Here is a 27,562-nt window from a genome sequence, read left to right on the forward strand (position 1 = left end):
ATAAGCGGTTTGCATTACCATCGTTAATAAAATTCGTAATAGCGAAACTGCATATTGTTATTACTATTAAAACGTAGCCTATATTACTGCCTTAGTTCAGTAACTTAGGCAGTAATGCAAAGTAATAATAAATGTGAATAAATAGCCTAAATAAAAGAAACAAGAGACCAAAATCAGTCACCAGGTCTAGTGCCCCAATATGGATTTAAAGTGCCCCCTCAGTTTGAACTTCCTGGCGCCGGGCCTGAATGTGAGGAATACAAGGTACACACACAAACACACACACAAACACACCCTCTCTCTCTCTCTTTTTGACAGAATAAAATTATGAATAAATGAAATAATGTTAGTAATAGAAAGTCAGAGCAAGTTTCTTTTAATAGCAAGTGCAAGTGTTTGAGGAGCAGAGTTTATTTTAAGGTCCCACAACCATTTTGTATTTCAAATTATGTCTGTTTAATAATATGTGACACCATGAAAAAAAAAATCAATATGGTGGATTTCAATGGCTGTCTTTACAAAAACAGGACCATAAAAATAAGCCGACTGCTGACTCGCACCTTGACACTGATTCCCAACACTGTTGGCATTGAGACTGTCCTTGGCAGATAGCAAGCCTTAAAAACACACCGCCCTCTAGTCTGCTCCAGCTTCTGAGGACTTGTTACACCTCTGAGTTCTCCAGTCCCTGCTCACTCGAACAATTCCATCAGAGTGGCAAAACCCAGCAGTGAATTGGCATTGCTGGCAGTTTCCATGGCTCTTTCAGGAGAAGTGTGTGTGGTGACGGGAGCCTGCGGGTTTCTTGGAGAAAGGCTGGTTCGACTGTTGCTGAAGGAGGAGAAGCTTGCTGAGATCCGACTGCTGGATAGAAACATCCGCTCAGAGCTAATACAGTCTCTTGATGGTTAGTGGATATTTCCATCACAGTATTTGGTCACACTTTACAATAAGGTTCGTTAGTTAATTTTAAGTAATGCATTTACTAACATGAACAAACATTGAACAATACATTCACTACAGTATATATTCACGTTAATAAACGTTAGTTAATGAAAATACAGTTATTCATTGTTAGTTCATGGTAACTCATGGTGCATTAACTAATGTTAACAAGCATGGACTTGAATGTTAATAATGCATTAGTAAATGTTCAATTATGATTAATAAATGCTGTACAAGTGTTGTTCATGATTAGTTCATGTTAGTAAATGCATCAACTAATGAACCTTATTGTAAAGGGTTGCCCAGTATTTTCTCATCTATCAATTTTTTTTATTTATTGTCTGTACAAGCGGTGTGTACAAAATTTTTTGGGGGAAGGCAATTGAATATGCAGCAGCTTTTTCATAGAGCAACTTGCAAATTAAGTTTCAGAGTAAGAAGTTGACCTCATTACATTTAAGAATATTTTGAATGATTTGGAGTATGAAACACTGATTGTAGATCCTCTGACTAGTTAATAATAAATGTAATATTATGTGTGTTATGATGGTTGATTGATATAAAACTGATAATAATAGTTAATTAATATTAATATATTGAAGGGATAATTACAGTTTGAACCCAAAAATCACCAGTCTGTAAGATGAAGAGGAGTCAGAGATTCGAATAAATAAAGTTTACTGAAGATAGTTTCCTCAGCAGAAGCCAGCTTCAACACTCGTCTGCTTACTGCTTACTGCTTTGCTTACGATCACAAATCAACAACAATTATACTCTTACATAACAGCATTAAATGCGTCATAGATAGGTGTTTTAACCTGAGTTCCACATGGGTGCGTGCGTACAACTCTGAACAAAATCTCAATATCTCAAGCATTCAACGTCAGACAGCCCCTAGGCTGTTTAGAGCTGACCCCAGTACTCTGAAAAGATCTACAATCAAATAAAACACACACACACACCCAAAGTACAATCTGTTCCTTACCCAAAACTAAGTATACTCTCAGCCATCTTTATCAAAACTGGTTAAAAACCAGTATAATCTACATTCAGGAGCAGTTTTGTATATTCTCACTACAAAACCACTTTAAACAGAGTTAATGTTACACATAATAATGAACACATGACAATAATAATATCAAAATCACTTATTTACACACAGCAATACAAATACGTATATCATCAAGCCCTTTTGGTTTTGAGTTTGGTGGCTCCCAAAGTTACAAAGAGAGGGGCAAATGCACTGAACATTCTTATATGAAGCAATGTGTTAACTTTATTCATTAGTCAAAACCATTTCAGGATTAAATACTGATTCAAATAATAATATTAATAAAGTAATGAGAAAAGCATAAACATTTATCCTTTCTGGGATAGATTTGAAGACAAAATGGGACCCCATCAATATCTATTTCATTAGTATATACACAGCAGCTCAATTGGTTAGCACTGTCGCCTCACAGTAAAAATAAAGAATGTAGTTGATGTAAGCCATTCATAAGGCACTATCTTCTCATTTTAAAGCATGAATTAGGGCAAAACATACATTACTGTGAATCTGCTGTTTCTCTGTGTGCTCAGATTGCCGGGGAGAGACTAAAGTGAGTGTTTTCGAGGGCGATATCAGGAATCCTGAGCTGCTGAGGAGAGCTTGTAAAGGAGCAGCGCTTGTTTTTCACACTGCGTCTCTCATTGATGTCATTGGAGCAGTTGAGTACAGTGAACTGTATGGAGTTAATGTCAAAGGTAAGTGTGTTTGGCACATAAAAATGAAACCAATTGAGATACAGTGCTCAGCATATAAAAGTACACCCTTCACAAATCTTTCTTTTAAATTCATATTTTTAATAGGAGGCTACACAATATTATATTTGTGCATATACATTAGATTAGTCAGTACTGAAGCCAAATCTAACAAAATAACTTACCATAACAGTCCAAAAACTAGTACACAGTTTATATGTTAGAGAAAAATTTTAAATACAAATTTAAAAACGAGGAAAAATCAAGAGAAGCAAAAATATGAAAAATTGTTGAAATTTTGTAGATTGTTATTTATTCTTGCAATATTTTTCTTGAACTTAATTGTATTATGTTGTTACTAAAATATTATTTGAATAATTATATCTGTTTAATAAATCTGTTTTGTTGCACTAAAATACCTTGCCTATATTCACTGAGAAATGGGGGAAAATATTCATTTTCAAAATAGGGTGTACTCAGTTATTCTGAGCACTGTATAAGGAGGAAAATGATTTCAAAAGACAGATTCCAAAAATAATAATAATAATAATAATAATATTACAACATGGCGATAAATAGGTTATTTTGCCTTTAAGGAAAATTACTGAACATAAACATATATTCATTCAATAGTTACACAATAAGAGTTTTACAAAGAAACACTGTTATTTTACAGACTTTTCAGAGATTATTATGACCGAACAACATCTATAAAGTGACTGCACTATAAAAGTTAAAGAGAAAACAAAACAATTTAACAGAATTCTCCCTAAATCATTACGATTAAATACTTTTAATAAAATGTCAAGACATGCTCAAGGTTGTAATTAAAAAGTTTTATTTTGGATCAAAAAAGTCTGGAAAAAAACAACATACAAGATAAAACTGATTAAAATTCTCACAACTTTAAATCACAAGAATTAAAAAAAACTGTTAGCATCAACCTTAATATAATGAGGTGCTATTACTTTAGTTTTACCTAATTTTAAATGTTCTTCAAAAAACAGGAAAAAAACTGTGTGTAATTGTATAGTTTAAAACAGACAAATTATTGTAATTTGTCATTAACTATGCAATACTTAAAATAACAGTCAAGCCGCTAATTTACAGATATTGTTTGTAATTTTTACGGAGTTTTGAATGCACTTTAAAATAACATATAAATATAAATAATAAAGTAATTTCCCTGTATAAAAAAATAAAAATTACAGTAATTTGTCTTTAATGATAAAGTACCTAAAATGAAAGTCAAACTTAATTTAGAGAGATTGTTACAGTAATTACTCTAAAATATTACTGAAAAAAAATTAACATCTTTGCAGGATTTTTTTTAATATAAATATATATACATATTTTTTTTACGGTGTAATAATTATTATTAGGGTCTGTGGAATACAAAAGATTGAAAACCCTTGGTTTAAGCACAATGGTCTCAAACTCAGTTCCTGGAGACCCACAGCTCTGCACAGTTTAGCTCCAACCACCTCTAACTTACAACAGCCTAACAGTCTCTAGTAGTCTTGAACACCTTGATTAGTTGTATCACCTGTGTGTGATTAGGATTGGAGCAAAATTGTGCAGAGCTGCAGCCATCCAGGAATCTAGTTTGAGACCTATGGTTTAAGGTACATTCTTTAAAATACTTACAAGAGCTTTGCACGCTGGTCTGTTACAGAGGCAATACCTTTATATTTTTACTCTCCTAAACATAACACCTAACGAAACTAACTGTACACAATTATTTTGTTCGCTGTCAGGTTTAGGCAGGTGAAAATGTCTGACTGATATGTAAAGCAACCAATCAATTAGAATTGTCATGATAATTAGATGAGTCAGTCCTTGACTGTCATGAGTCTAAAGGTCTGGCATGATTTCTTGATAGTGGCACAGCACAGGTATTCTATTATTCTTCTGCGTGAGCCAATCTTCTGATTTTATTGACCATTTTAAGGGATGTAAACAATAACAATGGTCCTAGTGTATTTCCTGTATTGCATTTGTAATTTCCATAGTGTCCAAGAATCCTAAAAGGTCCACGTATTGATAAATAATGTTATGATGGCTGTTTAACATTATGATTAAATTGCCTCTTTTTATAGTTTCGAAATACTTTGACAACTAACAGGAAATGTTCATGGGCCAGTGAAACCACCACATCGAAATGGTCTATATGGTCCTTGCAATAGAAATACAAGTAAAGCCATTCATTATCTCCAACTGATAATGAACTGAAATATGCAACTGAATATCCAACTGAAATATGCCCATTGAATGCTAAAGAAAAATATTTGTGTTTGTTTTTCTTTGACAGCAACAAAGCTGCTGCTTGAGACATGCATCCAAGAAAACGTACCCTCCTTCATTTACACCAGCAGCATTGAGGTGGCTGGTCCCAATCCCAGTGGTGAACCAATCATCAACGGCAATGAGGACACCCCATACTCCTCTCGCCTTAAATTCAGCTACAGCAAAACCAAAAAGGAGGCCGAAGAGATTTGCCTGCAGGCCAATGGAGATCTGCTGTGTAATGGAGGTCAGCTCGCCACCTGTGCACTGAGGCCCATGTACATTTTTGGACCAGGCTGCCGATTTACTTTAGGCCACATGAGGGATGGAATCCGCAATGGAAATGTGCTGCTGCGAACCTCACGCCGTGAGGCTAAAGTGAATCCTGTATATGTGGGAAACGCAGCCCTGGCACATCTACAAGCAGGACGGGGACTCAGAGATCCTCAGAAAAGGGCCATGATGGGAGGAAACTTCTATTACATCTCAGACAACACGCCACATGTCAGCTATTCGGACTTTAACTATGCTGTTCTGTCCTCTTTAGGCTTTGGGATACAAGAGAGGCCAATTCTGCCCTTTCCGCTCCTGTATATTCTTTCTTTCTTCATGGAGTTGCTGCACGTTGTGCTCCGACCCTTCCTAACGTTTACTCCACCCTTAAATAGGCAGCTACTGACCATGCTTAACACGCCTTTTAGTTTCTCATATCAAAAGGCTCACAGGGATTTCGGCTACACCCCTCGCTATGAATGGGAAGAGGCGCGCAAATGCACTACTGATTGGTTTGCATCTGTCTTACCTGCAGAAATACGATCAATTAACTTAAAATAAACTGGCATGTTGTTTATGACTTTAACTGCCTGTTGGTTAAACGTGCCAGTGTTTAATAATTCAATATATTGTGATAAGGAACAAGCATGGTTCAGATCAGTTGTGTTTTTTAAAGTAACATTAACAAAACTTCTGTAACAAATGTAGCTATTTCTTACTATTGATGTTAGTTATTATAGTGCATTAACAATTACTAATGAGACCTTATTGTTAAACATTACCTATTGTATCTTTATAAACCCTTTGCTATTAAATTAGTTTGAAGTTTTTTTGCTCTGAGCATTTACATAAATTATTATACCTGTTAAAGTATCCCTTTTTGCGGTCTATGTCAATCTTGTGAGAATTATTTCAGGATAAAAGCTTCAGCAATTATTGCAACAACAAAAAAAAAGTTTAATGCATTAGATGCCTACTGTTGGATTTCCTACATTCAACTTAAGGTGTCTAATGCGCTTTATCAACAGAACATGGTTTTTATTACTGAATATGTTTCAGAAATAGTGATTAATCGGCTTTCAATGCTATCTGCCTTCAGTGGAGATATGCAGTCTCAGCTTGCATCATCAAGGCTACATCCAGATACTATTGGAGTCTTGGACAATTTTACATTTGGGGTCGATTGTCAAACGTAGGCCTACTTTAAATACTTCAATTTGAATAAATAAATACATGTATAATGTGATAATTGATTAATGTTTAAGTCTGTATGCATGTGTGTATTTTAGGCTATCCCTCCGCTGTCTGTTGTTGTCATTCAATGGTGATAATTGTGTTAAGCAAAGCTACCAATAGGAGGCAAAGTGAGCCAGGTTTGGGTGTGGCGCTGTAAAACAATATGTCAACAGTTTGTGAGCTATTGCAATTTCATTAAACACTTAATGTGATAATATGATGAGTGATGTTAGTGAAAAGATTATTATTAAGTCTTAATGATTACGCCACAAGATGGCGACAAAGTACTTGTCTTTTTAAAATTATTTTACGAAACAGAAGAGTGCATTTATTTTTGAAACAGTGATATTGCGAAATGATATTACATTTACAAATTAAATTTTTTTATCTATCTTTTAAATATTAAATAGTGTATATTTTAAACCTTGTGGGGTGTTCGTATTTTTGTTTCTCAGCCAGTGTTCGATTAAACTGATCGATGGACCCGCTAGAAAAACTGGTCTGATGGACCCGCTACAGCAGGGGTGGCCAACCCTGTTCCTGGAGAGCCACCTTCCTGCAGATTTCAGTTGCTACCCATATCAAACACACATGAACCAATTAATTAGGACCTGAACACCACGTGATAATTACAGGCAGGTGTGTTTGAAATGGGTTGCAACTGAAATCTGCAGGAAGGTGGCTCTCCAGGAACAGGGTTAGCCCCCCTGGCCTAGAGTTTTGGCTTTCCATATTAACACTATCAAACAATTTTATGTTAAATTATTCAACAAATGTTTACTTAATCCCAATTACAAGCCATATGAACAGCAAACATGGTTAATTTTTCCCCTTTACCTTTGTTAGATCATAATGATGGATTAATGTGCTTCTCGCTTTTTTTATGTTTTTTTATGTTATGAAAAGAATAAAACCCACAGATTTGTTTATTCGTATTGTTCCCACCATGGTCATGGACATTATCATCAGAAGCTCCTCTCTCTTCCACAATCAATTGCAAGGCCCTCGCAGCAGATAATCTTTTGGCTATCTTGATCAGTTGTGATAAGAAATCACACCCGCAATGTCTTATTTATAGTACTATGCCCCTGCAGATGGGACAGGGTATGAGAAAATAAAGCTTGGTTCCTGCACGAGAGAGGATAAACTGTGCAGCAATGTAAGAGCAGACAGTGTTGATAGTTGAATTTTCAACAATGTTGCAACTTTGTGTAGGAACACTGGACCTACACTTTCAAGACTTTTATTAGACCTGGGTCCAGTGGACCCGAACACCTTGTATGTAATGTAAATGTGTGGGGGAGGTACATTATGCGGTCATTGAAAATTTGCTTTTTGAAAATGTATGTTCTTCACAGAAAATAAGCTAAAGCCAATGAATTTCAGGTTGAAAAAATAAATGGCTTAATTTTTCTTTTGAAAAAAAAAACTGAAAACGGGTCTCACAGACCCGAACACCATACAAAGGTTAAAAAAGCATTTAAGTCTTTGTAATGGCAAAGCTAAGAAAACAGTTACTCCACAATGAAGACGAGAGACTGGTTAGTTTTAATATATTCAATACCAATACACAGCAAGACTGCTTGTGTTTGATCAGAACTACACCAAATAAATATTGTGAAATTTAGTTTTTTTTAAAATGACTGATTTTCAATTTTTTTAAATATTCTTTTAAAAGGTCCAACGTGGTTTATAAACCTTTTGAAGTCATTAAGTCACTGTGATAGCAAAACCTAATTACGCCACTAGATGGAGACAAGCTACTTTTACTGTAAGTTAATAAACACCTCACAGAAAGGTACAGTAAGGGTGTATTTATTTAATCCAAACACAGTAAATGCATAATACCGTGAAATGTTATTACAATGTTATTAAATCTAATTATGTTATCATATATTTAAAACGTACTTTATATCTTGATCCTAGGCTCATATTTAACATGATTCCAGTCTTCAGTGTCACATGATCCGTCAGAAATCATTCAAATATGCTGATTTGGTAGTAAACAAAACATTTATTATTAATTTAAATCTTGAAATCATTTGTGCTGGCTATTTTTGTAGAAACGGTGATGCATTTTTTCCAGAATTGCTCAATATAAATTCTACAATTGCTACATGATGTTACTAACCCTTAGGCATGGGATGATAACCAGTTTCAAGGTTTACCACTGTTTGGAAAAGTCAGTTTCGAAACCGCTACATTTTTCTGTTATAAAGTTTCTGCAGTATATCTCCAGCAGCAAATAACCATACACATCAACCATACACAACAACATGTGAGAAACAAGTAGCTTATGCACCTACATACAAGCATACTATGGACCTGAACAGTGCCAAAGATGCATTTTCAAGTTGTAAAGAAATCTGTTTTTGAAACTAATAACAGAACTCAGTGATTTATTTTAATTATTTATCCTGCTTATTTACAGCTCCAAAATATTTTAAATGTTTCTTAAAGTATAATATATATTGATTTTAATAGGGGAAAAAGTTGTTGTTTTATCCAGACATTTAAAAAAATATATATTTTTTTTAGTTCAATAACCACAATACTTTCAAACTGTGATATTTTTATTCAAGGTTATCATACAGTCAAAACCTTATACCGGCCTATGCCTACTCACCCTCCACTTGCTCCAGCATCTATTAGTTTCCTTCTTTTGTTAAAGCATTTCTTTTTTAAGAAAATGCTGGGGAAAAAAGTAGCCAATTACTTCCATTGTATTTTTCCCTACTAATGTACTGGTTTTAAACCAGAGAAAGGAAACTCTTATTGTTGGAGCCACTTAAAGAGACAATTCACTAACAAAATGGAAATTCTATCAAACTCAACATTCCACTTCTTTCAAATGTGAATGAATTTAGTTTTTTTTTAGGTATAAAATAAAGGTGTTTTAAAGAAGACATAGTAAATAAAGCTGGAAGTCATTGACTTGCATTTTTTTCCTACAATGAATATCAATGGCTGCTATTTCCCAACATTCCTCAAAGCAAGTTTTTGTGTGTTCAACGGGGAAAAAACTCAAAAAGAGGCCACTTTTCTGAGCCACATTTATTTTCCTGTAAACTATCCATTTAAGCTTTGTGGATAAATGCTGTAAGCAAAAACTTAAAGTCAAATTATTAGCAAGATTCTATGAAGCTATAGTTAAGACATAACAAACTAATCTCTGTGCAACTAATGACTTTTATAGTCCTTTTTAAAACATAAAAACAAATTTCACAACTACGATATCCAGGAGAATGCTACATAGCACATGTAGCTGCAGGACAGGCAGGCTTTGTTCTCGACGTCAGTTTGAATGTTTGATCTTTGTTCTGCTGAGAGCTTTGAGTTCAACGCCGGCTGTGAACTCAGTTTTTCATGTCTCCAAGATTTAGAGTATTCTTACCCTCCACGTGTCTGTCTGGGTTTTCATGGGCTCTGCTCTAGTGAGAGCAGCTTCCTTGTGTCGGAGTGTTTTGTGCTCTTATCCAAGGCAGGGGGGATCTGCGCATGCCTGTGGGGGGAGGAGAAGAACACGTGAACAAAAGCTCCTCGATGTCACACAGGAAGTTCAGGAACTCATCCAATCACTCTAAAGAAACGGCCTGTTTCCTTCGCATACGCTTACAGCTCCAAAACTCTATGGTAATCCTACATAAACTGCTGGTTTTCAAATTTTAAAGAATTTAAGGGTTTACAGGTTTACTACTACACAGTGATTTACTGACACATGTAAGTGTAAATGAGTTGAATAAGTAAGTAAGCCATATACCACACATGAAACACATACCCAGAAGTCACTGGTATATATAGCCGTCCTCCAGACTCCCAGCTCGTGCTTGCTTCGGCAGCACATATACTAAAATTGGAACGATACAGAGAAGATTAGCATGGCCCCTGCGCAAGGATGACACGCAAATTCGTGAAGCGTTCCATCTTTTAATTATTGATTATAGATTGATAATTATTGATTAACAGTAATTCATAATTTCTACTGTATTCAGTAAAAAAGGGAGTTTAAGCGTGCAGTACGAAGCGCATCCGCTAGATGGCGCCATTGCACTGCCAGCCGCGCATTAGAGCATCTCACTGTCCACAGCACATTCAACTCGGGTTAAATCAAGTAAAATGCATCAAATGAATATCTTTTAACGCTAAAACATATTAGCATTGATTGCATTTACCATCCAAATGACTCTTACGTTTAAAGTGTATCGCCATCGTTAACAATAACTGCATCTTGCGAGCAGTTATAACGTACACGATATCGAACTAGAATGATTATATAGCATAAATTCTGACGTATAAAAGGACTGAAATGCACTTACCGTCACTTGTGTTACTTGTGCAAGGCTGGACTGAAACGCTTGCGTCGATTGTTGTTCTTTTGCAAGTCTAAGTTACCTGAAAACGCAGATCGAAGTCAAGTTAAAGGAACAAAAAACATAACGTAAAAACTTACTCACAGTGACTGTCTACATTCAGCATCATGATGATTCTTCAAACTGTTATAAATGCATCATAATCGTTAATAGCTGCAAATCTCAAACCTGCGCAAACCATCGACACGAACTCAACCTAACCTTGTTTATGCACTTACTTGGACTGACAAAAGTAGCGCCGTGATTCCTTGTATTCTATCTTTTGTAAGCCTAAAACGCAGATCGAAAACGACAATCAAGTAAAAGTTACATTGAAACATTTTCAAGTAAAACTCATGTTACTGCATGTACCAAATATATCATGGTGATGAGTTCGACGTCACAGTTTCCCTACGCGGTCACGGCATGTGAAGCGTCACGCTGCGCTGTGGCTAAACAGAAAATAGTGCCAGTGTGAAAGCACTGTTTGGGTACTGTACAGCATTGTCCCCTCTCACAAAATGTTTTCAATTCAAATGAAAAGTTATATATGTATTTTTGTATTTATTGTATTATATATTTTCACACACAGACAGACACACAAAGGCCTATAAACATATATTATTATATATATAATATATCATTTATTTTATATATTATATAATTATTTATATATATATATATATATATATATATATATATATATATATATATATATATATATATATATATTATTTATTATATAATATGTTGCTATTTGCACCGTATCCATCAATGTATTATAATTTTTTGGGAATGATTTTTTTGTTTTGTTTCGTTTTGTATAGGTATATAAGATTTGTGATGTGATAAATGCACCTTTTGTAAGAAAGGAACATTTCTTAATTTAAGGTATCATTTTATGGGGATGATTTGGTGTTTTGCTTCACATCAAGGATTTGCTATTTTGAAAACCAAAGGAAATTCCTATAAGCTACTGTAAATTTTCTTATTCCTATGAGAAAATTTTATTTTCACAAACAAAAGTTTCTTAACAAAATATTGACTCTTACAGATGCTAAGTAGAGCATTTAATGAAATCCTTTTGAATATTTGATTATAATAAGACATTTGTTTCTTTTAAACTATCCTGATATTTTTATTTTGCTTGCATTCCTTTTTCTTTTATCCTTTGTGGATATTGTGCACAGATGAGTGCATTTATTTAACATATTAAGATATTATTTAAAATGTTCTAGATTGCAAAAATATGTGTTTGCTTCATTGTACGATTTCTTAAAATGTTAATAAAAATGTTTGGTAAAATGTTTTGAAACAAGCAATCTCTCCATAAGTTTAAGAAGTGATTCTTTAAAATGTTTTTACAAGCAATGTTAAGATGCCTGAATCAAATCAATAACAAAAAAATGTTATAAACAATGGTAACTGCAAATTAGCAAATGTAGAAACTAATTGGAACCTTTTTATGTGTTTTAATATTTTTTATCCAGCTATTTTACCTACTGGTTCTTAGCTGTACTTTATTTACTTTTGGGGAATTCCTGCCAGTGGCCATTTCTGACATATTTCTTAAATTACAGTTTTTTACAATGGCTATGACACTTTATTCAATACATTTAACAGGTTTGCTAAACTCTTAACGCAGCAACACACCTAAAACACACAATTGGCAAAACAGTTAATCTCATGCTCAAAATCCCACAATGTAAACTCAATCTCTAAACTTCTTTTCAAAATACAATAATAGACGAACAAAATACACCATGTCTAACAAAACTCTGCAAACATGTTTTAAAATGAAATAATTGTTCAAAACACTAACACATGTACTCTTCCAACAGAAACATTTAGTCAATCAGAACACACTGACAATAAAAACACTATCATCAGCTGACATTACAGAAACTGCATTTTTATTTGATATGTCAGGTCTGCCTTTATATTTGAAGACTCTCTACATTTTTGTGCTGTTGGGTTTAGTACAGCATGCATTTTGTTTCTTATGCTGCAGAAATTCAATGAAAAAAATGAACGACCATCTTAGAGTAGCTTTAAAAAAGTTACAGTTTACTGCATGTTATATACAGTTTATGAGCAAGATATACACACAGAAAAGCACCGCAATTATAATTTAAAAACAAAGTAATTTTCTATTCTGCCTGGTCTTCTGCATTTGCCCGACTTCTTCTCTGGCCAAGCATGGTAACGGTGGCCCTTTGGCCTATTATGTTTCTCCTATACGGCGTCGCCTTTTTGCCAAGTTGAAGCCAGCCTCGTCAACATAGATAATTTCATGTGGGACTTGATTGACCTCCAACTCCATGACTCTCTAAAAGTAATTAGACACAGTTTAAATGCTTTACTGTACTGTATAACTAATGTATGTAAAAATTAACGCCAGGTTTATAGAGTAGTTTACTGCAAAACACACTGTGCATAGTAAAGTAATCACTGTATTGCATAACCATACCTGGACGTAATTGGTGGAGGAGTTGCGCTCACTGTTAATTTCAAAAACCTCCTGAGTTCTCTTTTAGAAAATTTTTTTGTAATATGATCATGTAATTTGAAAAACCTCAACACATGAGTGTGCCATGAGTGAACCATGAGTGTGGTGCCTAAATGGGAATAATCTGTGATATATATATATATATATATACACACACACACACACACACACACAAACACATAACTGCAATAAGCTTTTTCTCACTAGCAATGTAATAAAATACAGGGAATATATATTTGTGTTTCAATTTACAATTCACTTTGACTTTACCCTATAAGTTGTGTTTAGATCATGGTGTTATCTGTTCTGACATTCTGTGTGAAAGTATTTGTAAATTGGACTGTGAAATTACACTGTTTTGGTCTTGATTGAGTTTGTGTGTAAAAGTAGTTCAAGCATTTTAAATTTGTGTTAACTGGATGCATTTTGTGTCAAAGCAACAAGAAATGTGTTAATTGTATAGCCCACGAAGACGGATGTTGTGCTAACCGTGTTAAGAGTTTAGGAAACTTGTTAAATGTATTGAAAAAAGTGTCATAGCAATTGTAAAAAAACTGTAAATGAGCTTTGGTATTACAGGAAAAAAATATTTTAAAATTGTCTTTATTTCATGTAATAATTTCATGTATTTTGTTAATATACTCCCAAAATCATTCCACATATTTTCAAAGATTCTTTACAAAATTCTGAAACAGCAAAACAAAATGTCTGCAGATTCTGTGTGCAGGCTGATGCAATGGAGATGAATGTTTACAAGTATCTGCATCTTTCCTGCCAGTATGGCATCAAAGTGTTTTTCCCTGTCATTTTCCAGCATAGATGCTGAATAAACCTGCAAGACGCATTTTATTTTCTGAATTGTGTTGTGAAAATAACCACAGTAGGCCTACTGATTGTAGCTCACCAAATCTTGCAACTACGAAATCAAGCATAGAAATCTCACTTAAAAAAAGGAATCTCACTCAATTTAAAAAAAAAAAAGGGCACAATACTCACTCACTCTCCTTCAGCTTAGTCCGGTTTATCAGTAGTCACTACAGCAGAATGAACCACCACTTACTCAGGGCCAGACAGAATCTGCTGACATTTTTTGCTTTTTCTGAGAAGTATTTTTGTAAAAAAAAAATAAATAAATAAATAAATAATCTGTGGGTTAATGCAGAATTATTTTGGGGGTATTGTAACTAAAAACTTAATATATGAAATAAAAATAACCTTTTAACTTTTATTTAATGTTTACGTGGGGAATACTGCTACAGCCACACAACAAGAAGGTCGCTAGTTCGGGCCTCGGCTTGGTCAGTTGGCATTTCTGTGTGGAGTTTGCATGTTCTCGCCGTGTTCGTGTGGGTTTTCCCCACAAGTCCAAAGACGTGCTGCTGGTAAATTGTCCGTTGTGTATGTGTGTGTGAATGAGTGTGTATGGTGTCGCGGAAGAGGGTATATAGGAGTCGCAGAGGAAAGTGAAAGTGAACAGCAGACGGGGGCAGAGGGGAGGATGCCGGATCAGATATCAGAGGTGCCGGTGTTACACCATATTCTGTGTCCATGATGGAACTTGTAGGAACTTTCTGTCGTCTGTTACTGTTATAGCGATACACTTATTTAAATGTCTTATGAAATGTCTTAGTTATGATAATACTATGTAGGCACGTTTATACATATAGTTTCAAAACTTTTACAACAACCGTAAAGCAAAACAAAATGTATTTATTACGCAAAAAATATCCAAAAGACACGTTGGTCTATGTGTTTTAACGTATTTATTTGTTTATATTATAAAGCGTGGATTCTAATCAAATAAACTATATAAAAATATAAAAAATATTTCTCAAAATAAGCTTGAAAAGTTGTTTGTAGCCAGGTGGTGCTGACGTCACAGGCGAGCGCCCAAAGGCACTGTAGTCCGTTTATAGCCTAATGTTAGCTTTTCAGTTCTTGCTTTTGCAATTAAAATCCAAAAGTGCTAAAAGTTATATTTTTGTGTGAGGATTATCCGGCTGAACGAAACTTGTAAGTGTAATGAGCTGTGTTTTAACACATAGCTTATTATTTGCAACCTTCAAGCCTATGGAAAAATCGTATGATAACCACTTTTTTGCTAGCATATGTGACATCATAGGGTTTGTGTTCGCTCAACTTCGTTGAATAGTTCGTGTTTCACTCTATTGGGTCCCCAGTCAGATACTTTTGACTGTTCCGCAATTAATTTTCTTTTTATGACTGCATTTTGCCCAAAAGGCTTGTGTGTGAGGCTGTTAAGTCATTATTTAACTAACGTTAAACCTGAATGTGCGAAAATTTGCATAACTATGCAGTATGAAATAATTTTATCAGATTATTTAAATAGTTTTTATTAGGAACGAGTTTTGTTTTATTATGTAAAATAATATAGTTACGGATTGTGATGATTTTGTAGGGAAGTGCATCGCACTACACATAAATTACATAAACTGCATGTTTAAATGAAATAAACAGTGCTTTTAATTTCTATGGGACGTCCAAAAGTAATCTGACAAATAAATATATAGAAAATGTACAACACTGTGTGTACATTATACAAAAGACAAAAGGTCTTTACAGTAATCCATAATAAATATATTTTACTGTGCCTGAATACTTCAAAATGTCACAGGCTAGCCCTGTATTGTATTTAAGCTTTTTATAAACAGTAAAAGTTTGGAAGGAGTAACTTATTCCTGTGAAGTTTGTCTGCAGAAGATACCTCAGTGTCAAGGAGTACTCTGAACAAAGAGCTCATCATGATAATTTTGGGCCAATTGATTGTGTTCATTTCTTTTCAGTCAAGTTAAACCTCTTCTGGGGGAGCATTGGCTGGACGCTGTGCTAAAGTGGGCAAAGTCCAGCCTCTGGACAAACAATTAAACGTTTCATCTATGAGGTCATAGGCTCTCAACCAGCTGCAGAGCAGCGGACAAACCATTTGTTTTTCATCGTAGTTAAAGCTTAGCTCCACTGGCTACATAAGCCATGACAGGGTGGATGCTGGAAATTAATTTCCCCCACTTCTCCACATGCTGACATGGTCAATAAAAGCACACCGGGAATGGAAGGAAAGGCCCTTCATCTTGCTTAATCGGATATTGTTGCATTTTTCTCATAACCAGGCATTGTGTAACAGATTTTGGTGGCTAATAAGTGGATTCCAGGCTTCTTAGGTTTTCTAGTTGAAGAACAGGAGCAAAATATTTGGTAAGAATGATTTTGCACCCGAACAAGAAACATCAGATTTCATACAGTTGATCAAGAAAATCATGGCTTGGAAATGGATCAAGGCATTTGTTTATTTGTCGGTGTGTGTCACTTCAGCTCTGGGTAAGTTTATTTTCTTTTATTATTACACAAAATAAAACTGCAGTTATGGAAGTTCCATTGTAAGCTGTTATCCAGAGTTTCTGCGAGATCTTAAAATGTCTAAAATTTCAAAAACTAAATTTTAGGCCTTAAAAAGTCTTAAATGGTTGCGTAGGTCTTCAGTCATTTTAAACAGGTCTCAATTTTCCAATGTAAGTAAAGCTATCCAATCAGGCCAGCACTTAACCACCACTAATCCATCTCAAAACTTTATACATACATACACACACAAATATATATATATATAGCCCCCCTTTGAATTTTTTTTCTTTTTTAAATATTTGCTCAATTATATTTAACAGAGCAAAAAATTTTCACAGTATGTCTGATCATTTTTTTTTTCTGAAGAAAGTCTTATTTGTTTTATTTTGGCTAGAATGAAAGCAGTTTTTTTTTTTTTTTTTTTGCATAAATATTTTAGGGACAAAATTATTAGCCCTTTAAGATAATTGTATTTTCGACAGAACAAACTTATGTTCTAAACTTATATATAAAGAGATGCAATTCACAACAACTGTTTGAAAAGTTTACAGCAAATTCTCCTTATTCAATTCCCTTAGCAGAGAAGGAAAACTAAAGCAACACATTCCTTTACATGATCTTTTATTAATACAAAAGCTATTTACAGAAGTAACTGAGCCATTAGAAAAAAATCCTTTGTGTTTAGCCCTAAATAAGTCTAAAATGTAATCCGTAATGGTCTTAAAAAGGCTTAAATTTGACTTTAAGAAACTGCAGAAACCCTGTTATCACATCAAACCAAAATGCACTTAAATGAAAATGGTAATTCTGGGAAATATTGTTTAATAAAGAACTGTTTTCTATTTTCATCATTAAATTTAATGTGACAGAAAAAGCCAAATGTTAATCAGTTTTTAAAACCACATGATACTAAATAAATTATTCTAATTTGGTTTTTAAATAAATAATCAAAAAGGCAATGCAATATTATTTCACTATAGTTTTTTTATCATATAAACAAAGCCTTGTCAGAAGCTCCTTCTGCTCATCAAGGCTTCATATATTTATTCCAAAATAGTAAATGAGTAACAATGCCAAATAGATTACCTTGTAAAATAGCCGTCTTTTATTGGATTATATTTTTAAAATTGTCATTACTTTTTTAAGAGTATCACCCTCTTTATTTATTTCTGGCATACTCATGAGCTTCTGCCCCAATTTCTAAAGGCAACATTTTACAATAACAGTACATAAATAATCATGCACTAATACATAAATTAAAAATTACTTCAATATGAACTAATGATGAGTTTAAACGTGTACTAATAAAGAATTAACCTTAGTTGCGATATGAAAACAAATGAATTCATGTGTGAAATTTACCCCAAATATATTAAATAACAGGTTGAGGTTATTTTCACATGAATACATATTACTCAAACTTTTGATTAGTATGCATCAACTCATCATTGGTTCATATAAAACAAATATTCATTTGGTTATTAGTGGATGATTATTCATGTGCTGTTTTTGTTAAATGTTATCATTTCCATGCGTTCAACAGGTGATGATGAGGAAGCGTCTGCAAGCAAGTGTGCAGACTTCAACAACACCACCTGGCTGGAATACAGACAGGCCACCAAGCTTCAGGTCCAGTACCTTCTGTTGACCCGAAAGAATGCCAACTGTGCCAGTCTGTTCACACAAGACTGCCTTAACCACACCCAGAAACACACTGCTTACTTCAACTCGTCACTGCCCACCAAAGTCATTGTTCATGGATACAGGTGAAGCATTAATCCTTCAAACATGTACTAAAGTAAACCTTAAAAAAATGATCTTTTTATCGTATGGATTATTTATTTGCAGTCTTTGCTTTTTATTGTTATATTTTTGATTATTGTAGAAAAAATATTTTTATAAAGTGTTTTAAATTTCATCTGGTTTTACTATTTAAAAAAACCATAGAAGCTGATATGGCAATAAATTGAAAACTCTCTCAGGTAAAACGTTCGGTCAGCAGTGTTTAGAATTAGCAAACCAGTTCCTCTTTCTGCACTGTGTTTTCAGGGCTCTAGGCAGTAAACCGTCCTGGGTGAGTGGTTTAGCTCAGGCTCTACTGAGAGAAGAGGATGTGAATGTTCTGGTGGTGGACTGGGTCTATGGAGCCTCCTTTGCTTATAACTTGGTGGTGGAGAACTACAAGGAAGTTGCAGTTCAGATATCGGTGCTTATTAATCAGCTTACGGTAAAGATTTTTGTTTTATGTTCAAGATTCATTAATTGTCATAATTTGGATATAGTCCTGGATTAACATCTATGTTGATCTTTTAACAACATTCAAATCATCAAAATTAAGGGATATGTTTACTGTTTATGTTAAGTTTAAGCTTACGGTTAGATTTAGGCACTTCTACATGAGTGTTATCCAACTATTAATCCCCTCTGATTTTGGGAATAATTTACAGTTATGGTTGGGTTTAGAGGTAAGGAATAAGTATGGATTACATTTTTTTAACAAAAATGATGTTTCAGGATCAACAAAGATGTTAATCCAGGATCACATCATACTTGGCAAAATCATGACATGCAAATACTAAGCACAGTGCTTGCAGAGTCTCCTCTGCGCAGTGAACTCACAGTAAATGCCTAGAAAGTTCATGGTGGAGAGGAACTTTTTTTTCTTTGTAGAAATATGGAAGCACGCTGGAATCATTTCACTTTATTGGTGTGAGTCTTGGAGCACACGTGTCTGGATTCGTGGGGACCTTATTTCATGGCAAGCTGGGTCGAATCACAGGTAATGTTATAACTAAAGGTGGAATGTATTCATTTTCTTTTACTGTTTAAAATGTTCTGCTCTGTTTTAATTATTTAAGTCCATTTAGTTTGATCAAAATTAGGTTCAGTTAATTGAAACCATAAAACCTGTTCAATTTAACAACCTTTTAAGAATTTAAGAATGACCACTAGGATACCACTTTTTTAGGATTGTTCAATATCTGTTTTAATCCTGTAAAATTTTCATAGGCAATTGATTAATTATTCCTTAAAACAATATTATTTCTCTGAAATTGTATCTTCTTCTATACAACAAAATTCTGTCCCATTTGTTTAAATTAAGTAGACTTTTTTTTTTTTTACTTTTGTAGCGGTTTAATATTTACAAACACTAATCCACATTAGGGAGTGGAGTTTTCATGTTCTCCTTGTGTTTGCGTGGGTTTCCTCCGGGCGCTCTGGTTTCACCCACAGTTCAAAGACATGAGCTATAGTTGATTTGGGTAAACAAAATCGTCCTTAAGTGCGTGTGAATATAAGAGTGTATAGGTGTTTCCCAGTACTAGGTTGTGGCTAGAAGGGCATCCGCTGCATTACACATTTGCCGGAATAGTTGGCAGTTTGTTCTGCTGTGGTGACCCTTGATAAATAAGGAACTAAGCTGAAGGTAAATGAATGAAAGAATAATGCACATTGGGTTTTCTTCAGATGGTACTCTATGTAATGAGAAAGCGTGTCATAAGAGCATGTGTCCTGTTAATTTTGTCCTGATTAGAACTTTGAAGATGCTTGATTTATGAGTAGAACAAAGACCAGCTCAGCACCACACTGAATGAGGCTTTCATACAAAAGCAAAGGCCACGAAAGCACTCCAGATAAACAATGACAAATTGTTCCACCACACAGCCGTAACAAGAAAACAAGACATTTTTTGTTTGTTCTAAATTAATGTGTTTTAGTGAAATCATGAAAGTGCCTATGTTTTAATTTTTTGGTCTTTAGGTTTGGATCCAGCAGGCCCGATGTTTAAGAGTGCTGATCCGTTTGACCGTTTGGATTCATCTGATGCCTTATTTGTTGAGGCCATTCACACTGATTCTGACTGTAAGAGTATATCAGACCCCCCCCCCCCCCATCAGTTTTTATGTATAAAAATTATTTTTATGTCTCGCATTTAAGTTTGTCACATGATCCTGATTTTTCCCCAGAAATTGAGAAAAAAAGCTTATCAGTTTTGACTTTTTTCCTTATAACCATTGAGAAAAAATTGTTTTCTTATCAGTTTTGCCTTTTTTTCTCCATAAGCCTTTTGTCCTTTATAGACTTGCTGTTCCAACTTGCAGTTCTAAGAAGAAAAGTCAGAATTGTTAGATATAAATTCTGAAGTTCAAGAAAAAGCAAACACTTTGGATTTAAGGGACTGTAAGCTTCTATAAATCATGCACACCTTGAACTGAAAACTTGCTCTTTCTCCAGATTTTGGGATATCCATTCCTGTTGGGCATGTGGACTTCTTCTTAAATGGAGGAATGGATCAAGCTGGATGTGCTCGCTCAAGGTTTGCATCAAGTAAGTGGACGAAATGCTGACAAAATGCTGAGAGATTAAGTTGAATCAAACAAACAGTAGCGTCATGCTACCTGAGAATCTGTCTTTGTTGTCAGTTTTCATCTACTTTCCAGTGTATGGGTATGTCATTTGTGACCACATGAGGGCTCTGCACGTCTACATGAGTGCCCTGAACGGCTCCTGTCCACTCATTGGTTTTCCCTGCTCCGGTTATGAGGAGTTTCTGGCAGGAAAATGCATCACCTGTGACGACCCCTTCAATGGCACGTGCCCACAGATAGGTAATCTGAATAATCTGAAATATTTAAAGAAAAAAAATCTTTAAAAGTGTTTAAAGGCAAAATCTGTGATATACAAGTCTGTAAAAGGGATAGAAAATGTATTCACCGCTGTGAGTCTTTTGTTTTTCTGTTCAAAAAGATCAGATTTTGAAGAATGTTGAAACCATGTGTAGCCATTGACATTCATAATAGGAAACAAATAAGATGGAAGTCAGTGGCTACCAGTTCTCACATTTTTTTTCAAAATATCTTCTTTTGTGAACAGAAAAAAGAAACTCTGATTTAGAAGAGGTGGAGGGTGTAAGAAATTAGTGTGCCTTAACCAAACGTCCACTCTAAATTGTGTGTTGATGTTCATTTCTTAAAAGGGCTGAATTATGGTCGAGAAGACAAGTCAACAGTTTGTTGTCTCTGCATTATATGAGATGATCACATCTTAAACAAATGGTTACCAATCATAGAATAGGGATTGGTGAGGGATAGCCTACTGAAAACCATCTGAGACAATGGGGTGTCGAAATTGCATTAACATACAGAGCACAGCTGTTATATAGGAGCAACTTCATTTACATTGAAAAGGTAGTAAACTAAAACTGTGTAAAATAAATGCATTTAATTAAGAATGTTAAGAATGAACCCAGGGTACTGCTGGTACTTTGAGACTGCTATACTGAATAATCTTCTTCATTGAGATCTTCAGCATACTCATAAGTTTTTTCTTCCAAGGGTGAATGAATTTGTTTTTTTTTTTTGGTGGGGGGGTAAGCTATCCCTTTAATGAACTTCTAAAATATATATTTTAAAAAGTGTCTGAATGGGTCATATTTGACCCTTATCATATTATAAATCAAAGGTGTCCACATAATTATTTAAGGTTTTAGTTCAATTACTTTGTGGATCATTTGATTTACCACGCTGTCAATGGGTAGTAGGGAAAAAAGTGACGTTTTCATTTGTACGATTTTTTTGTGGTTTTGCCTCTATTAGGGCAGTATTTAGAAAGGATGCATAGTTGGAGAGACAGGGATTGGATCAGAAAAGGTCCTCAAGCCATGACTCAAAACTTGGGATCCCCGAAGTGCAAATCCGTAGCCTTTGGCAGCGACTGTTTGTGGGGTTTTTAAATGCAAATGAGCTGCTGCTCTTCAAAATCCTGTGTCTTTTTAAGATTGTGTTTTAAGTCTGTTACACATCAAGCTGACGGTCAACTGGATGTTGTCATGTTAAAGCCACTCACCTTCACAGTTCACATATTGTTGGTTTTATCTATGATATTTAAGGCATGAGTCATTTTTTAGATACTTATACATTTAATTTGTCTCTTTTTTGTTTGAAACACTTAGTATTTAGAATGTATAGGACACACGGACGGACACACACACACACACACACACACACACACACACACACACACACACACACACACACAAGCAACTCAATTTCCTTGGGCATGCGTTGGCTAATAATTATTTAAATTGGGGATACATGGACATGGACATTTCTGGAAGAAAACAGGACAACAGAGACAGTCAAAGACTTTTTTCATGTTCAATAAGCAATATTACATAGAAAATGAAAAAAAAACATAATGTGGCCTTTAAATTTATGAGAAACTTTTGAAATTAATTAATTAATTTAAAATATGCAAAGGATTTTTTTAACCCTTATAGCACAAATCTTTAAATTTTTGTGGTTTAAAAATCTCTGCATAAAGAGGATGAAAATGGGAAGAATACTGAATCTGGGTTTAGCATTTCAATTTAACCTTGCATGTTTATAACCTTGAGGTTCTAGTTTTTTAAGGTGTGCTGTCAGGCTTGAGTTTTTTGTGCGTGTGTGATTGTGTGTGTGTACTTATGTGCTTTGTTCCATCTGTGGAAAAAGTATAAATGGAGGCTGATTATGCAACACAGGGATAACATTGTTTAGTGATTGACGACACAAGTCTTTGATGCTCAAGTGTGCTCATTTTCCACCTGTTTCTAAAATGTGTCTGTTTAGGCTTGTTGAAGAACAGTGGGATAACAGCGACTCCCCTGCCAAATCAAGAGAAGGTTTATCTGCTGACCACTGCTTCAGGTCCATTCTGTGGTGGGTACGAGTTTGAACTTAATGTCATATTAAAAATCGGGTCCACACTTTGTTAAAAATTGTATACACTGTATATAGAAATTGTTACATATTCAGGCTTGTATTGATAATTTGTAAACGTTTTGTAATGAAACTAAAAGAGAACTTCCCTGACTTCTTAGTTTTCTAAAACCTGTTGGCTGATTTTTGTGTAGAATATTTTTACCAGGGAGAAAATGATTGAACGTTCACACTCATGAAAGCCTTTATTCATTCATTCGTTCGTTCATTCATTCATTCATTCATTCATTCATTCATTCATTCATTCATTTTCTTGTTGGCTTAGTCCCTTTATTAATCTGGGGTCGCCACAGTGGAATTAACCGCCAACTTATCCAGCACGTTTTTACGCAGCGAATGCTCTTCCAGCCGCAACCCATCTCTGGGAAACATCCACGCACACTTATTCACACACACTCTCATACACTACGGATAATTTAGCCTACCCAATTTACCTGTACTGCATGTCTTTGGACTGTGGGGGAAACCGGAGCACCCGGAGGAAACCCATGCAAAGGCAGGGAGAACATGCAAACTCCACACAGAAACGCCAACTGACCCAGCCGAGACTCGAACCAGCGACCTTCTTGTCATGAGCTGACAGCACTACATACTGGGCCACTGCATCACCAACCTTTATTCTTTCAAACTATAGTTTCACATAGCCACTAGTTCATTTTCAAAAACCCATAATAGGGTCACTTTAAAAATACAGCACCTAGTAATTCACCTTTTTTTTTCAGCACATCACATCCTTGTGGAGTTAAACGTTTCCCGTTTAGACAAAACTGCAGAGGTTCAGCTCATTCTGAAATCCATTGGACATCCTGAGACGGAGCTCAATCTCAAACTGTGGGTATTGTGTTTTGAGTTTTGCCAGTTTTGGTTTGTGTTCATTCATTAAACATTCAACCAAGTCTTCAAGTCACATGCATGAATAAGTTTGTACATGAATATTTCAGATATACAGACGAAACAAGGTATAAAACGGTGGCTGCACACCCTGAGCAGCTGTGTAAAATTGACTCAATGCAGCTGATAAACACTGGAGGTCGATTCTACAGACAAGGAGACATTCATTTTGAGTATATTTGCATCTCTGAAATCCCTCAAACCAGGTACAATTCCTCTGAACTAATTCTGATCAAGTGTTTCATATATTACAGTTTCTTTGGATTTACAGGATTTATTAAGTATAGATATTAATTAGTGGTGGGCCGTTATTGGCGTAAATGTGCTGCGTTAACGTATGACTCTTATAGGGCGATTTTAAAAAAATATAGCCGTTAATCTGTTCTCAAAGTTGGGTTGGAAGCTGGGTCTAATCTACGCAAGCTATGATGACTTTCACCTTGATATTTTAGCATGGATTATGTATGTATACCTGACCGAATATACGTAATACGGTAAGACGGTAATAGTTTGATTGCGGTGTTTACCTCAATAATGCCACTAATATATACATACTCCACACGTCTTAGTTACATTTCTGTTTAGTTCAGTTATGACTTTAGTCATATTAAGGTAATCAAAATCGCTGTTTCAAGCTTTTGTATTCCTACAGTTCAAAATTCATGTTTAACTGAATAAACAGTTAGTAAACACAAGTACATCTTATTGAACATCATTTATTTTCATCACCAATTATCATAGTAGAACAGTTTCTCAAGCAGTTTGTGATGCATTTTGGAAACAGGAGATGAGCCCCTGGTCTAATTCGCCACCAGGCTTGAGAAACCCGTTCTCAAAGACTTACTTTTAGTCATTATTTAGGTAGCACATGTATTCTGAATGCCTTCGGCAGAATCCAAATGAGCCATTTTATCTAGATTAATTCCAAGATTACAGTGATATTAATCTAGATAAAAAAATAATCTATGCCCACCTATAATTTGAATACAGTTAGCTTTTTTCTATGAATACATTTATATATAATTTAAATATATATTTCTTTCAAGTGTCAAATAAAAATATTCTCTTTTTTTAGTTAAAACAATTTGGGTTATTCCACCAAATATTTAGGGACCGAGCACCGAAACGGTGCGTAGGCCCTATTGGAATTGCTCTGTTTATTAGGGACCGAGCACCGAAACGGTGCGTAGGCCCTATTGGAATTGCTCCGTTTTTTATTATTATTATTATTATTATTATTATTATTCCGCCCCCAATCGGGGCACTTTTGAGGGTCTAAACATGCCCGAAAACTCACGAAAATTTGCACACACACCAAACGCGGTGTAAATGGCTGGGTTTTAGGGGTTTCGGAAGTGGGCGTGGCAAAATGACTCGACAGCGCCACCTAGAAAAATTAAACGGACGAGCCCCCGATCCACGAATCACGCACATGCACGAAAATTGGCACACACCTCAAACATACCAAAACATACGAAAAAGTCTCTTGGAGCCATATCTCAAACCCAACAGGAAGTCGGACATTTTGTACTTCCTGCGGCGAAAAAGTGGCGATTTTGCCATTTTCAGGCGTTGTATTTTAGCGAACTCCTCCTAGGGATTTTATCTGATCGACACCAAAATTGGGTTTTGTCATCTAAAGGCCTTGGCGATGTTAAATTGCGAAGCTTTAGAGTTTTCGTCGATGGGCGTGTCCGTGGCGGCCTCTCAAACTTTGACGATTCGCCACAAAACAGGAAGTCGTTATAACTCAGGCATGCATTATCCGATCTGCCTTAAATTTCACACGTTTAATAAGAGTCCTGACCTGAACACGTTTACAAGCCCATGTCCAGATATAGTTATAGCGCCACCTGCTGGCCACAGGAAATGACATGTTTTACACTGTAACAAACTCCTCCCACAAATTTTTTCGTATCAGCACCAAATTTGAGTGGCGTCATCTGAAAGCTCTAGCGATGATATATTGTGAAGATCTAGAGTTTTTGCAGAGGGGCGTGTCCGTGGCGGCATGACAAACCTCAACGCTTCGCCATGCAACAGGAAGTCCTCATAACTCAACCACACAAAGTCCGATCAGCCTGAAACTTCATATGGTTGATAAAAGTCCTGTCCTGAACACAACAATAATGAAGTGGGCGTGGCAAAATGACTCGACAGCGCCACCTATAAAAAATAAACGGACGAGCCCCTGATCTACGAATCATGCACATGCGCGAAAATTGGCACACACCTCAAACACGCCAAAACATACGAAAAAGTCTCTTGGAGCCATATCTCAAACCCAACAGGAAGTCGGATATTTTTAACTTCCTGCTGCAAATAAGTGGCATTTTTGCCATTTCCAGGCGTTGTATCTTAACGAACTCCTCCTAGGGATTTTATGCTATCGACACCAAAATTGGGTTTTGTCATCTAAAGGCCTTGGCGATGTTAAATTGTGGAGCTTTATAGTTTTTGTCGATGGGCGTGTCCGTGGTGGCTTCGCAAACTTTGACGATTCGCCAAAAAACCGGAAGTCATTATAACTTAGGCATGCATTATCAGATCTGCCTCAAAATTCACATGTTTAATAAGAGTCTAGACTAGAACACGTTTACATGCCGTTATCCAGATACAGTTATAGCGCCACCTGCTGGCCACAGGAAATGTCATGATTTACAGAGTAATAAACTCCTCCCACAAATTTTTTCGTATCAGCATCAAATTTGGTGGGTTGTTATCTGAAAGCTTAAGTGATGATATATTGTGAAGATCTAGAGTTTTTGCAGAGGGGCGTGTCCGTGGCGGCATGACAAACCTCAACGCTTCGCCATGGAACAGGAAGTCCTTATAACTCAACCACACAAAGTCCGATCAGCCTGAAACTTCACATAGCTCATAAAAGTCCTCTTCTGAACACATCCCCAAAACAGTAATGAGTCAGTCATAACGCCACCTGCTGGCAGAAGGTAGATAGGCTTATAACTCAGCCAAACAACATCCGATCTGCCTGAAACTTCACATGGTTGATTAAATTCCATTACTGAAGGCATCTACATGCCAATCTTAAGTCACAGTTATAGCGCCACCTGCTGAGAGGAGGAGGTTTGGCATAAATCTGTGATTTTCTCAGCTTTTTAAAATATATTGGCTTAAATTATTACTGTTCGCTGTTCTCTGTCATCCTGAGGCCACCGGGCAGCGGTGAGCCCGGGTGCGAGGTCCCTATC

General features: G+C 35.5%; 2 protein-coding genes, 1 long non-coding RNA gene and 1 other non-coding gene across 8 annotated transcripts in view; 3 read left to right on the forward strand and 1 right to left on the reverse strand.

Annotated features, from left to right (window-relative positions):
- Positions 1 to 369: 369 nt before the first annotated feature.
- On the forward strand, positions 370 to 6,700 carry hsd3b1 (hydroxy-delta-5-steroid dehydrogenase, 3 beta- and steroid delta-isomerase 1). 2 transcript variants are annotated; one of them, NM_001386297.1, is given in 3 exon segments: positions 370 to 907; positions 2,527 to 2,691; positions 5,000 to 6,700. In NM_001386297.1, coding segments are annotated over 3 exon segments (1,125 nt in total). In that variant the 5' UTR covers positions 370 to 756; the 3' UTR covers positions 5,809 to 6,700.
- A 2,822-nt stretch (positions 6,701 to 9,522) lies between these two features.
- On the reverse strand, positions 9,523 to 11,245 carry LOC100535312 (uncharacterized). Of its 2 annotated transcripts, XR_015499346.1 has the most exons (5): positions 11,205 to 11,245; positions 11,068 to 11,123; positions 10,800 to 10,866; positions 10,262 to 10,330; positions 9,523 to 9,985 (listed from the first exon to the last, which is right to left on the reverse strand). It is a non-coding gene; the product is annotated as an uncharacterized LOC100535312 (long non-coding RNA). The 2 variants fall into 2 exon arrangements; XR_015499345.1 differs by having other exon boundaries at positions 11,068 to 11,245.
- LOC137490351 (U6 spliceosomal RNA) lies at positions 10,307 to 10,413 on the forward strand. Its single transcript, XR_015500160.1, has one exon. It is a non-coding gene; the product is annotated as a U6 spliceosomal RNA (small nuclear RNA).
- Positions 11,246 to 16,287: 5,042 nt separating the features above from the next.
- Positions 16,288 to 27,562, forward strand: part of pla1a (phospholipase A1 member A) — a 35,172-nt gene continuing 23,897 nt past the window's right edge. Inside the window, exons 1-10 of one of the 3 annotated variants that reach the window (XM_087266013.1) lie at positions 16,288 to 16,677; positions 18,242 to 18,464; positions 18,748 to 18,925; positions 19,369 to 19,477; positions 20,461 to 20,562; positions 20,935 to 21,027; positions 21,123 to 21,308; positions 23,310 to 23,399; positions 24,182 to 24,290; positions 24,401 to 24,556. In XM_087266013.1, coding sequence (XP_087122139.1) covers positions 16,617 to 16,677; positions 18,242 to 18,464; positions 18,748 to 18,925; positions 19,369 to 19,477; positions 20,461 to 20,562; positions 20,935 to 21,027; positions 21,123 to 21,308; positions 23,310 to 23,399; positions 24,182 to 24,290; positions 24,401 to 24,556 — 1,307 coding nt within the window. In that variant the 5' untranslated portion in view covers positions 16,288 to 16,616. Of the gene's footprint in view, positions 16,678 to 18,241; positions 18,465 to 18,747; positions 18,926 to 19,368; positions 19,478 to 20,460; positions 20,563 to 20,934; positions 21,028 to 21,122; positions 21,309 to 23,309; positions 23,400 to 24,181; positions 24,291 to 24,400; positions 24,587 to 27,562 lie in introns of all 3 variants that reach the window. The other 2 variants (XM_087266012.1, NM_207056.1) reach the window with 2 other exon arrangements.

The sequence above is a fragment of the Danio rerio genome, chromosome 9 (genome assembly GCF_052040795.2).
Source record: "Danio rerio strain M-AB ecotype USA chromosome 9, GRCz13ab, whole genome shotgun sequence".
NCBI classification, from domain to species: Eukaryota; Metazoa; Chordata; class Actinopteri; order Cypriniformes; family Danionidae; genus Danio; species Danio rerio.

What these genes read in the sequence shown, in the direction of transcription:
- hsd3b1 (XM_088651094.1), top strand. Translation starts at nt 757, where the DNA reads ATGGCTCTTTCAGGAGAAGTGTGTGTGGTGACGGGAGCCTGCGGGTTT. An exon ending in GCTAATACAGTCTCTTGATG is followed by an intron (nt 908 to 2,526) that starts GTTAGTGGATAT and finishes CTGTGTGCTCAG; the next exon opens with ATTGCCGGGGAGAGACTAAA. An exon ending in GTATGGAGTTAATGTCAAAG is followed by an intron (nt 2,692 to 4,787) that starts GTAAGTGTGTTT and finishes CTCTTTTTATAG; the next exon opens with TTTCGAAATACTTTGACAAC.